The 13,970-nt window shown below is 44.8% G+C and overlaps 1 protein-coding gene across 2 annotated transcripts in view; it reads right to left on the bottom strand.

Annotated features, from left to right (window-relative positions):
- Nucleotides 1-3,771: 3,771 nt before the first annotated feature.
- The window catches only part of ENTPD3 (ectonucleoside triphosphate diphosphohydrolase 3), a 49,740-nt gene continuing 39,541 nt past the window's right edge, over nucleotides 3,772-13,970 (bottom strand). For both annotated transcript variants that reach the window (XM_066585060.1, XM_066585061.1), the window contains 4 exons: nucleotides 10,927-11,199; nucleotides 9,983-10,093; nucleotides 6,809-6,946; nucleotides 3,772-4,469 (listed from right to left, as the gene is read on the bottom strand). In XM_066585060.1, the coding sequence (XP_066441157.1) occupies nucleotides 4,281-4,469; nucleotides 6,809-6,946; nucleotides 9,983-10,093; nucleotides 10,927-11,199 (711 nt within the window). In that variant the 3' untranslated portion in view covers nucleotides 3,772-4,280. The remainder of the gene's footprint in view (nucleotides 4,470-6,808; nucleotides 6,947-9,982; nucleotides 10,094-10,926; nucleotides 11,200-13,970) is intronic.

Below are 13,970 nucleotides of genomic sequence, written 5' to 3'. Positions count from 1 at the left end.
ATTGTATTACACTATATTGCTTAATCCATTTACTAAATTACTTGGCATGCCTCGAATGGCTGTAACTTTATATTTTCCGAGACTGCGCCTGATTTACTGCGTTCCTCGGTTTGGTCAGTAAAGTGCTCTAAAGTCAAGTCATTCAATTTTGTCTAAAATGTCCTTAATATGTATATTCAATATTGCTATGGTATAATGTATTTTATTTGACATGATATACACACAATATGCTGCTTTCAATATATGTACTGTAATCCGTTATGTAACACTTGCCACACCTCGCATCCTTGGAAGGAAAATATTCTGCATATCATCCAATTACACAGGAATAACTGCAAACATTCTATACGGGTTAGATAAAATGTGTGCATATAAATGGGATACCTGATGTATGGGGCAATGTTATATGAAGAAGAAATCTTCAGTTAAGTTGGAAAACATATCTGTTACGTCCAAACAGGACACGCTGGTTCCATAACCTGAAATACTACGCAAATGCACACACGGGACACCAAGCAAAAGTGAACTGCGTACTGAACTCACAGCCAGACATACACAATGACTGACAAACACCCAAAACACTCACCTAGCATACCTGCACACATACCCTGATGGAATAGATACAGCACAAGTTATCGGTTCGTATTTTAGCCAAGACACTTAAGCCCACAACCCGCATCAAAGGTCCTCATTGTCTCGTAGGTCTCTACTCTCACAAGATAACTTAACCCAGGAGTTCTGCCTGCAAGCAGGGCGATTGTCCCGACAGGAACCGCCCCATGCTGGAACCTTAGAACCTAGCTCGCCCTAGGTGAAAAAAACCCTCCAAGCAGAACAGGCCACAGTTTACACCAATACACAATGGAATGCACATCACACAGAACAGGACTGTTCATTACATGTCCAGTCACCTGCACAGACCCAACAGAACATGTCACTGTGCACTCCATACCGAGAAACATGCATGGATGGAAACCAGCATCCTCTAGCCAGAGGCGCTGGTATTTATGTGCAGCAGACCCATGGGGATTGGCTGGCTGGAGAAATCTACACCCAGCCAGCTCAATCATCCCACACTTGTGGCAGTGTACTCCTGGAAACCTATAGAACTATAGGTCCCAGGAGCACAACCTGACAATATCCGTACATATATGAGAAAGGAACGGTGGGTTTAGGGTGGTTTTACATCTGCAATAGAACCTCCGTTCGGCTACAACGGCTGAATGGAGCAGGAAAACAGACAGTACCCTGAGTGAAGATGGGAAACCACCCTTAGTGAAAGCTAATTAAAAATGTTGAATTATTATACAAAAATAAAAAAGTTTGTTTAAAATAAAACAAACCCTCCACAGTTGTGACGTTGAGTCTATACACAGTTCTCTTGTTTCCTTAAAAAGTTTTCCCGGGAAAAGTGGCTCACCCATGCAGGCCGCCGTGCCTGTTCACGTGAATGGGACAAAGTGCAATGCCAGGTACAGAGCTTGGCCTTTTGTGAAGGCTATTGTGTCATTCACTCAGAAGTGGATCCCCACTAATCAAACATTACTGAATATCCTAAATATAAGCCATCAATCTTAATGTCTCAGGGATGCCCTGAATAAATGAATAAATAGGGGGGGATTTATTAAAAATAGTACAAAAGAAAAGTGGCGCCGTTGCCCACAGCACCCAATGATGTTCCACGTTATTTCACAAATGGCTTCCGAAAAAAGCTTCGCTCCTCTTCTTTCCTTGTACTAGTTTGGATACATCCCCTCCAGTCTATTGTTATTCCTGTATATAGTATATATAGTGTGAAGATCACGGTATCACAATGGATTATTAATGTCCTATACTGCTGATATAATCTGCCCAGGTAGGACATTGGCTCATTGAACATCTCCGTAGCAGGCAGAAAGAGGAGTCTTGGTACTACCCTCTTTCCCCGAAAATAAAACACAGTCTTACATTAATTTTTACCCCAAAAGAGGCACAGTGTCTTATTTTCAGGGGGGGGGGGCTCTTAATACTCACCTAGCAGGCACTGTTTGGGTCCCTCTTGCTGGTCTCCATCGCTCTTGCAGCAGTGCTGAGAGAGCATTCTCTTCCTTGTAACGAGGCTTGAATTCCCCACCTCCAGCAAGAGATTGCTGTGATTGGTTCGATGAACCAATCACAGCCATTCATTGAATGAGATCATTGAATTAAAGGGAACCTGCTTATAGCACCATAAAATTGGGTGCTGTATTTTATATACACACCAGCTTCTTGGTGCCCGCTGCTGAAGTCCATGCACTACGCGGAAATCTGACTCTTTTCAGAGTCCTATGTGTGATCTCATATACAAGTCTATGGGTCTATTAGTTTATGGTGCTTCAGGCAGCTGACAGGTTCCCTTTAAAGTGCTACAGTCTGGTGGTAAAATCAGAAAAGTTAACTACAGAGCTGTCCTTCCTCAGCTTTTCTATTGGCTTGACATATTTGGAGATGTTTGGCGCTAGATAATCAGATTTAAAAAAAATAATCATGATTTCTGGTTGGGAAATATACAGTTTATGCTATACAATATTTGCCGTTCTGTCATCACCCAGTGGTGAAGATGCCCATTGTAGCCTGTCAAGGGTTTTGCTAGCATGTTGCAATAATGTATTTCATTTGTATTGTGCAAAAGTAGGAGTCCTTGAAATTTGCAGAAAGTTAAAGGGGTTGTGCCACCATTGCATTAATATTAATGCTGAAAAAAGTACCTTAAGAAAGTTTGCCATTAACACCTCTTAAAAAGGATACCTCATTACAAAGATACACCTAGGAGGCTAAAGATGGTTCCCCCTGGCATTACAAGTGTTGCCCGCTCCGCCAATCCATCTATGTGACTCCGTTGTGGTGGCCAACCCTACACAGTTAATCATGTATGCTGTCCTCTGTCAACTCAGCAGCACTCACCCCGCATATTACAATGAGATCCCTGTGCCTCGTCCAGTTTTAGGCCGGGTGAGTGCTGCTGCGTTGACGGAGAACAGTAACCAGGAGTAGAGTGGTTTCGCCGTTTTCCCGCTCAGTTCTGGGAGCAGGAAAGGGGAATCCCCACCGCCGAACGTCTCTGTCTAAGGACAGAACCAAACAGTGTGAAACAGACCTCATGGACTATAACGAGGTCCTTTTGTTTTCTGTTCAGCTACCTGGCTTATGGACAGAAGAACAAGTGCTCCATGGGTTTCTTCCGGTATTTTCAGCCAGATCTGCAACGGAACCTCTGAACGGAAGTTCCAACGCTGATGTGAAACTGACCTTAACTGCAAGAATGGATTCACCTAGATGGAAGGACAAAGCAGGGAAGACTAGTAGTGCCAGGGGACGTCATGCTTAGTAATATTTTTGTAGCAATGCATCCTTTTTAATGGGTATTAATGGCAAAATACAGAAGAAAGATGACCACTCAGTGAATGAAGACGGAGCGTGCTTCCATTCAAAGGCAGTCGTTTGAGACCAATCAAACAAACTAAACGATAAGCAAATGAATTGTCATTAGTTATCCAGCCACTAGCAGCCCTCAGACTGAACGATAATCGTTTCGTGTAAAATGGCCCTTACTCTACTGTTTTCGGCATAATTACATATTAATGAAAAGGTGGCTCAACCACTTTAACCCCTTAAGGGCAAAGGACCGTAGATTTACAGCACTTGGTCCTGAGCTTTAATCCTGGGCGATGGTAACAATATGTCACAGGATTAAAGCTCCTGGGTAAAATCCCTAAAAAGTAGCTGGTCCTTTGGGACCAAAACACCCCCGTCCTTAATGGGTTATGGGCAAACACATCTCTGTCGTAGCTTTTCCAGTAGTATTTTATGAGAAATATTTCTACAGTACATTGGAATGGCAAATATGCAATTATGCAAACTCTCAGTATTCTACAGACTAGAATCATATATCATAGACGATATCGATACATTTGTACATCCATTGTTGTCCACAGGTTTAAATGTCTCTGAGAATTAAATAATATATGGTGATATACGTTACAATTCTTCCTACAAAACACATAGAACAACGTCTTGTTTATGTCATGTTGGTATCACAGAAGACATGGCCATCGGCATTGTCCACTCTCGTGTCCCTGAGGTACATCCGTGTCATCTGAGGTCGAGCCCCGGCACACCTTATTCCACACTGTACTTTTTCTGTATACTGTAAAAAGTTTTGCAAGGAAGAATGGTTCTTGACGGGTCATTAAGCTTCCTTGTATAAACACAGTCCTTTCTTTCATTCAGGTAATCCTCCACTCTCAATGTACAAGATTAGCCTAGCAAGCCCGGACGAGCAAGACCACAAGGAGTATGAGACACAGTAATGATATTGCTGCAAACAAGAAGAGAAGTCCAGCAAAGACAGTAGGCCTCATGGGGAGAAGAATCAGAGGTCTTTCTGCAGGGATCATGTTGGTGAGGTTTAGCATGTAACCCAGAGACCAGGCGATGCTGCTATTTCCAACCTGTCAATCAATAAGAAACCACATTATATTAAGACTAAAAATACAGTTAGCTTAAATTCTGACTAAATATTAGCAGAAACACTAAAATCACTCTTTAATGGCCTTCATGTTAATTAACAAGTACTGTGGGTGGAATTTTTTAGAAAAGTTGGACAGATTTTTCAAACCCTGTTGGTATAAGAGAAAAGTGGCACGGTTGCTTATAGTTTCTCTAAAAATGGAATCTAATGAATCTAAGAATCGGCAATAAGTCTACCAGAATCTGAGTTCTCTCATGTGTCCGAATTAATTAACGATAATCATCAGAGAAAGAACAAAAGGCATCAACTGTGTGGTCACCACCACTGTGCTCTTTCTGAGGGGCTAGCCCAGTGTTAACTTTATTTATTGTGCAGAACAGAACAAAGGAAGGTATAGTGTCCAGTCACAGGGGGCAAAACCTAAAGATCCTTTTACACGAAACAATTATTGCTCAAAAAATTATTTAAATGAGTAAAGAGGAACGATACTTGTTCAGTGTAAATGAAGCCAACGATCAAACGATGGTAGATAAATTGATCACTTTTTGTTCATTTTATGCAGGCATAAAAATAATTAGGCTAATAATTATTATTAATATGTATAATAATAATTAGACACTTAGGGCTCTTTTACACGAACGTAGTTATTTTCGGATGGCTGTGTCATGGCCACAGTGTGACCAAGAAATCACGGCAGATTTGTGCGCCTGTTCAGACAGCCTGGGTCCGGTGCATATACGCTAAGCCCGGATTGCCATCGGACGGCAGGAAGACAGTTTAGCTCTGCTAAACTGCCTCTACCTTTCCGCCCCTTCGTCGGCTCTCCGCAAGGGAAGGGGGCGGGAGCTAGTGTGTTAAGCTCCTGCACCCTCTCCGCCCTTTGTTGGCTACCAGAAATGGGAGGGGGCGTGATGGGGCAAGAGCTTAGCAACTAGTTCCTGCCCCTTCCCCTCCCATTGCAAACAGCTAGCAAGGGGCCCAGAGAAGGAAGGGGGTGGAAGTTTAGCAGACATGCTGCCAAACTTCCTCCCACCTCCCTTCTCTGGCAGCTACCATAGGCTCCCATAGGAGTCTATGGGAGCCTCAGCCATATTCTGGCCAGGAAGATAGTACCTGAACTATCTTTCCCGGCCGAAATGCGTTCCCATGCGCTATCTTGGACGGCCAGGCACTTTTACGCCGCGGAAATACGCCCATCGGAACCAATGCATTATAAACCAATGCATCAGATGGGCAGCGTATATCGGCCAGGCATAAAAGCGCGTCCGATATATGCTCATGTAAATGAAGCCCAAGGAAGTAGCAAATCATTACAAAGTCTAAGGGCTCCTTTAGACGGGTGTATTTGCAATTGTATGTGATTCAGTGCAACGTATTTGTGCTATGAATAAGGTTTTTTTTGGGTGCATATTGGTGTATTTTACCGTATTTTTTCCATCTGCAGGGCATGTTCACTTTTGCGCGGCAAGCAAGATGCATCGATTGAAATGGCTAATTAGTTCCAGATGTGTTATTTTAGCAGTGGAACTACGCAGTGTTTCACGCATCTTCTTGCTTATTGCACACGCATTTGCACACCTCCTATTCACTTCTATGGGGACCTTTGGTGTGCAAATACGCAGAAATATAGAACATGCTCTATCTTTTTTTGCATGGTCAAGATGCACACGCAAAATACACGCATGAAGAACGGAGTAGTCAGTAAATGTCATAATTTTTAACTGTCAGCAAGTACAGAAAAGAAAAAGAAAATCCAGGTAAGCGCAGATGCCGGCTGGGCACAGGGTCAGATTCCGCTGTAGGCTCCCGAATGCGGAATCCGACCCACCCGTGTGCATGCAACCTTACAAGAAGTTACGTTTCCAGTTGTAAATTATTGATACTTTCTCTACAGGATAGGCCATCAATACGGTAGAAGTTTGGTTAGGTTCTGCGATCCGAGACCATCACCGTTTAACTGTTTGCTGGACAATTCATGAATACGACATCCAGCTTCTCACATCCCAATAATGCGCCCCTCTCAGACTCTGGTAATGGGGTGAAATCTCTTCTCTGTGTCGTAGAGGCGTCTAGTGGTCAACAAGCTCTACACAAGCGGAAGAAGAGGGCACTACACACAAGGAGCCTCTTATAGGCCAAGGGGGGAACCACTTGTAGGGCCTCAGGTGACAAGACCATCCAGCTAATCACCACAACTCTCATTATATACAGATCTGCCCTAGATGGAACTGCAGGATGAGTTTTGCAGGAAAATGATAACTTCTTCTGGGGGGCTGGATTTTTTTTTTACAAAGAGTATATAAGAAATAATTATTTTACCTCCTTCTGAAACAGAATATGTGGCCAAGATTCACTGTCAAATTTATATCCATGCACTAAAAGATGGTAGATGTAATTAGCTGAAAAACAATACGATCTTGCATAAGTTTCATCAAATCTGGATAGAATATGTGGAAGCTGAAAGAGAAAAGACAAAAGAAGGGTATTTTATTTATTTAACGCGGTATCATTTCATTCTACTGTAACAATTTGGACTATTTAGTCACATCCAGTGCATAAGATCTAAATTAAAAATCCATTTTAATTCCATGTTGTAATGCAACAGACAGAAAATAGACCAAGGGTGTGAATACTTTTGCAATACGCTAGACCTTAAACACGTTAAGGTGGTTCTGTACTTCTACGGAGGGAGTCGGACTTCAGTTGACTGAAGAGGCCTTGTCTCTCTAGCAAGCACCATGTCCCCTTCATTGTTTACCAGGCACAGCTAGGTATTTTTAGCAGTTACTGTGCCTGGTATGAGTCCCATTCTCTTCAGAGGAACTGAGTCTCTCTGAGCTGCAATGCCAGGCATGGCCACTACTAGCAGTACATAGCCATGCTTGGAAGACAATGAAGGAGATGCAGTGCTCACCAGAGCGCCCCTTGAATCAGCTGATCAGCGGAGATGCCAAAAACCAGGCCCCCACCAAATGGATATTCACAGCCTATCCCAAGGCTACACCATGTATTTTGTAGCACTGGATAACCTCTTTAAGGGTGCGTTCAGACAAGCATGTTTTTGTGCGTACATACGCACACACAAAAACATGCTTCTGTTTGCAACAATGCATTCCCTATGGTGTGTGCACATGTCCGTACTTTGCAGGTACGTGCCTGCAAAGACAGGACATGCGTGCACCATAGGGAATGCACGCATTGTTTTCAATGGAGCCGTGGCTGCTGCTGGCGGCTCCATTGAAAACATTGCTCTGCCGGCCCCCTGCATTCTTTACATATAAGCTCTTCCCTGAAAAAGAAAAATTTTAGTGTTAAAAAAAAAAAAGTACTTACCTGTCCGCCGCTTCTGTGTCCCCCGCAGGGATGAAGAACACATCTGCCACATGCAGCAGATGTTTCCTTCATCCCCACTAGTTAAAAGAATTCCCTGTGGCAGATGCAGCGAAGGAATTCTTCAATTCTCTACCGCAGCTGTCACACATGTGAGCTGCGGTAGAGGATTCTACTGCCAACAATTGATTTCAGGTAAGGGCTTTGAATATAAGCCCTTCCCTGAAAATCAAGTAAAAGGGGTTTAAAAAACCAAAAAAATAGATACTCACCTCCCTTCAGCTGCCGGGGCTCAGCCGCGTCTTCTCCTGCTGTCCCCTGCACTGTGGTGCTGATCTATCAGCAGGTGGGGATTTAAAATCCCCGCCTGCTGAAAGAGCTGAATGTGATTGGCTGAGGTGCTCAGCCAATCACAGGCTGCTCTCGCCCGTCATTCATTCACCCCGAATATATTCAAAGCCCTTCCCTGAAATCAATTGCCGGCAGCAGAATCCTCTACCGCAGCTGACATGTGTGACAGCTGCGGTAGAGAATTAAAGAATTCCTCTGCTGCATCTGCCACAGATGTGGCAGATGTAGCAGCAGGGAATTCTTTTAACTAGCGGGGATGAAGGAAACATCTGCTGCATGCAGATGTATTCTTCATCCCCGCGGGGGACACGGAAGCGGCTGACAGGTAAGTAATTTTTTTTTTTTTACCCTACTTTTAATTGGCTTTTCAGGGAAAGGCTTATGAAGCCCTTCTCTGCAAAGCCACTGACAGCTGCCAGGGCTCAGCGGCGACTTCTGCCGCTGTCCCCGGCTCTGTAACGCTACTGAGCTATCAGCAGCTGGGGATTTAAAATCCCCGCCTGCTGATAGCTCTGATTGTGATTGGCTGAAGCGCCATATTCTATTCCTAGATACCATATCTGAGCTGAATGGCTGCTCATTAGTCTGCACTGAACATTTTGCTCGCTCATATTGCAATCTGGTTCTCTGCATACTACCAGGGTCTATGGTGCTGGAACTTGCCCTGAGGTTTATCAGATGGTGCATTTTTGGCTTCCTTTTCTGTGAGTTATGTCTTTGTACATTTTTTCACCTCTGTGATTTTAATCTCACCTCTGTGATTTTAATGGTGAGATAGCGTAGGTCCTAACGGACGCATGGTGGCCTTGCCGTGGCCCATCAGCTTATGTTTTTTTGCCAAAATGCAGATTAACATCCGCATTTATGAGTTTTTTTTCATGCAGTTTGCTATGGATGCTGAGGGAGATCAGGATGTCCTGCCAGTGTAGCACACTGTATCGATACAAGGCAATCCACTGCTTTGCCAGTAGGGATTGCATTCCTATATGGTGTGGAGCACCTATCTATGGCTAACATCATTGGTATCAGTGTGCCTCCTCTGCACACGGGCAGATTTGCATTGCGACGTCCGCCTCCGGACTCCGCAGCAAATACTGCCCCATAGCATGCAATGGCAAAATATGATTTCCTCTCCACGAGCAGAAATCAATTGCGATTTTCCACTGGCAGAGAAGAAATCGCAGCATGCTGCGATTCTGTGCGGGCTATGCACAGACGGCTTACATCAAAGTCTATGGAAGCCGTCCGTCCCGCAGCACTTCTGCAGTAAGCACTGCAGAAGTGCCGTGGGATCTGTGTCATCGCAGAGCGCCGGCGGCTACTGCACATGTGCGATGGAGAGCCGGCTGGCACATCTGCAGCCCTGAACAGAAGACACCGGAGAAATACGTAGGGGCACCAGGTCGAACTCCACTGCAAGAATCCCACATGCGGGTACCAACCCGCCTGTGTGCAGGAGGCCTATGTTTGTTAGCAGTACCCCTCCCCCAATCTGGGCTGGGTTGGTTTGGTTGGCTGCATATTAGTCTGCACTGAACATTTAGCTAGCTCATATTGCAATCCGGCTCTCTGCATACTCCCTGGGTCTATGGTGATTGAACCTGCCCTGCAGTTTATCAGATGGTGCATTTTTGGCTCCTTTTCTGTGAGTTATGTCTTTGTACATTTTTTCTCTCACCTCTGTGATGTTAACCTAGATAACCATATCGAGTTTAAAGAGAGTGATTTATGTAAGTGGGTGAAGGTCAGAGCTCTTCTTTCCAGGTTTCCTTTCATGTTCTATCATATGAGAATAATGAACGTTATACAGACCTTGCTCCATTCTTGGCTACAGAAAGAATATATACTTGAGTTGAATTCATCTAAGTGGAAATTTCCAGTCAGATTTAAAGCATTGGCCGTGTAATAAAAACCAGAAAATGCCTGAAATACAAAAAAAATTGAGTAACCATAATGAAGGTTTACGCTGAAATCAAGCAGATAACTACAGACTATACTAGGGTGGGCTCAACACTCAAACAATGGTCAACTGTTCCCACCATCTTCCCGTCAGCACAAATTATATGCAAATGGATAGGTTCGAGTATGAAGATGTTGGTTCTCTTAGCTGCCCCAGGAAGTTCTGATCACATGTGCTGACCATACAACATAAAGGTACCTTTACACGGGGCAATGATCGCCCAATTCATCGCACCAAAGAGCGCATTTGGGCCATAGTCATCCCGTGTATACGCGACCGCCATCATGTCACTGAGTGACCAATCGCTCACTTTTTAGAGCCACTTGGTTTTTAGTTGAACTATAAACCAAGCGACTATCAGTCCGTGTAAACGGGCAGTCGTTCACCTATGAACGATGCCCGTTTACATTCACAAAATGACTATTGCTCCTGTGTGGGGCCGGATTCACATGACCATATTTATGCAGATATTTTTAACTATTGCGCAGAGAATAGAACCCATTGATTTCAATGGGTTGATTCACTTTCCCTTGTTTTGTACACATAAAAAAAAGTCCTACTCTATTTTTATGCGTATTTGCGCACCAAAAGTCCCCATAGAATTCTATGGGAGATGCAGAAATGTGCGCACAGATGAGCAAAAGCTGTACAGTTCTGTGAAGGAAAGAACACTTCTGGACCTCCTTAGACTAAATAGACATTTAATTCCACATGCCCTGTGTGTGCAAAAAATACAGTAACATCTCAGCTAGCATAGGGATGAGACACATTACTGTGTATAGGAAGGACTACTTACTGAGAATCTCCCCTTCACCTTAGGCTGGTAAACCCCATCAAACGAGCAGTCTGGTTTCCCACGGCACGCAGTAAAATTAAACAGTGTGGCCACGCTCTGCATACACGGGACTGGCTCTCCGGTTCCCTTATAACTAATGAGTTGCTCTGGGTGGTAGTTTGCCGGTCGGAAAGATGCAGAACACAGGCTTCCAAATATGTGATTCATCGTCAAATTCACCTTGTAATTGCGAGGATAGCATGGATTTTCTACATGAGGTTTCCCCTGTGAGCTCTACACATGATAGACACAAGTAGGATACAGGTTAAACTAGGGGAAAAGTCTTATTTTTTTCAGCCAATCATATATTTCTCAGATTTGTGACACGCATCACCCTGAAAATACACATTAGAGGTCCAGTGGGCGGTCCTATTAGTGACTGACAGCTGTTCATACACACTCATCTGTCAATCACTGATAGCTCCGCCCATTGGACTGTTCAGCTTAGAATGAGCACAGATTGAAATGCATAAAATACAGGTTCTACCAAATCTTTCCCCATAAAGCTATATATCAATCTGCTCAGATCCTCTGGCTCTATAACATGATGCTGGCAGGTTGGACACCATGTTCGAGCTGACAGACTCCCTTTAACATAATTAGCGCCCATATTATTAGCACAAATATCTATGATCTTGCACAAATATTGTTCAAACACATTCCTAGTGACATGAAGAGTGTGTGTGTGTATATATATATATATATATATTGTGGGAGGACAGCTCGGTAGAGAGCTGGTTGCGGCAGTCAAAGATGGAAACAAGTTGGTAAAGTCCAAGTGCAGGCATGACCTGCGTTTATTTCAGTCCAGAAAAATCAACACAAATTCAGCCTTAGCTTCAGGCAAGAAAATAACAGTCCAGCAATAGGTCAATAGGCAGTCCCTGCGTGACCAGGTCACGCTCATCAGGTGCACCACACAGCAGGGCTTTTACCTCTAGCAGGTATCACAGGCTGCCAGGGTCCAGCAACTACTTGCTGGAGATTACATTGCACTCCTGGATTTTCATGTCTCAAAACAGCGGGACATGCACTTCCTCCAGTCCCACTAGGCATAATAACGGAATTTAGGGGCGATGTAGCGACCATTCACTATCACGCCCCTCAGTACCTCATAATATATATATATATATATATATATATATATATATATATATATACACACACGTACACATAAGAAGGGGTGGACAGAAAAATAGAAACACTGTACGAAATGCATGGGATTTTAATCATTAGCACTGAGCTGCCCTTTTGACCCTGGCTTGGCTGAGAGCTTTCCCGCCAAATTTGTGTTTACTTCACTTCTTGCCCTGCTCTGTGTGGTTTTGGGAGCCAGCTGGTAAGAGCGGCTGAGTAGCTCAAACCCTTGACCAATGAAACCTTGTTGCTCAAGCAGATGTTCACTTTTGTCGGGCAGCATCTGTGTCATATTACTTCCATTACTTCAACTTAACCCCTTAACGACTGCCCCATCGGGAAACTACGTCCTCAGAAAGTGGACTTTAATCCTAGAGGACGTAGTTTTATGCATCCTCTTTGGATTAATGCCCACTGGCCTGAGGATGTGACAGCTCCATGCTGTCGGTGCCCGCAGGTAGCCGACAGCATGGAGCTGTCATCCCAGGATGCGGGCAGTCCCCCCCGGTATTGCGATCGGCGATATCCAATGGATAGCGCCGATCGCAAAAAAGTAAAGAAAAGTGCCTAAAAAGTTAGATATTCAGCTGCCATGATGGATCGGATCCATCAGAGCAGCTGAAAATTCTTACCTGGCTTGTCGGCGGTGTCCCACGGAGATCGGGTCCTCCCGGACCTGCCGGCGGTCTTCTGCGCATGCGCGCCTGACGATGACGTCAGGCGCATGCGCAGAAGCCCGGGAGCCCCCGGCAAATTTGAAATCTCCTGGCTCCCGGCTCCTGAAGGTAGCCGGGAACCAGGAGGTGTTACCGGTGAGCGGTCCCCGGGCACGCGATCGCCGCTAACCATTGAATAGCGGCGATCGCGAAAAACTTTTAAAAAAAGAGTCAGTTTCACCTCCCCTCATGGATCGGATCCATGAGGGGAGGTGAAAATACTCACCTAAGTCCTCCCCGATGTCCCGGGACCCGAATCCCCGTCTGCGCATGCGCACCCGATGATTAACATCGGGCGTGTGCACAGACGGGCTCGAGCCCCGGGAAATTTAAAATCCCTCTGCTCTTGGCTGCCATGTGTAGCCAGGAACAGAGAGATTATACCGGGGACATGATCACTGTTATCCAATGGATGACAGTGATCATGTAAAGTTTAAAAAAAAGTGTAATAAGTGAAAAAAAAGTGTAAAAGTAAAAAAAAAAGTTTTAAAAAAGTTTAAAAAGCTTGCGTTTCATCTCCCCCCACGGATCATATCCGTGAGGGAGGATGAAATGACGTACCTAAGGCCCGCGGATTTATCCGTGGACCTTACCCCAGCTTCTGTGCACGCGCCCGTTGCCCAAATGGCGGACGCATGCGCGAAAGCCGTGGATTGCCAGGATACTTTAAAATCTCCCTGCTCCTGGCTACAAAACTTAGCCGAGAGCCTGGAGATTTCACGGGGGCCGCGGTGAGCGGTTCCTCGTCACGTGTTCGCCGTTATCCAATGGATAATGGCGATCACGTAAAAGTAAAAAAAAGGTGAAGCTTCATCTCCCCTCACCGATGCGATCGGTGAGAGGAGATGAAACTTTTTACCAGAGGCCTCCGTATTTGAACCCCGACGCGATCTTCCTCCGTGAACTTACCCGGATTCTGCACATGCGACCGCAAAACAGCGAACACATGCGCAGGAGTCGGGGAGCACAGGAAATTTAAAATCTCCTTGCTCCCAGCGGCATCGGATTACACAATTCCGCTCACATTAGCAGGTCGGAATTGTGTAATCCACTAGCAGAAAAGAGAACGCAGCAGGTTCTATTTTACCGCGGATATCCGCAACATAGAGCCCATTGTGCTCCATGGTCACGGATATACCCGCAGCCCATACA

This window comes from Eleutherodactylus coqui, chromosome 12 (genome assembly GCF_035609145.1).
Source record: "Eleutherodactylus coqui strain aEleCoq1 chromosome 12, aEleCoq1.hap1, whole genome shotgun sequence".
NCBI lineage: Eukaryota > Metazoa > Chordata > Amphibia > Anura > Eleutherodactylidae > Eleutherodactylus > Eleutherodactylus coqui.
Note: the sequence above shows the minus strand (reverse complement) of the source record. Positions and strands in the feature narration are given on the sequence as shown.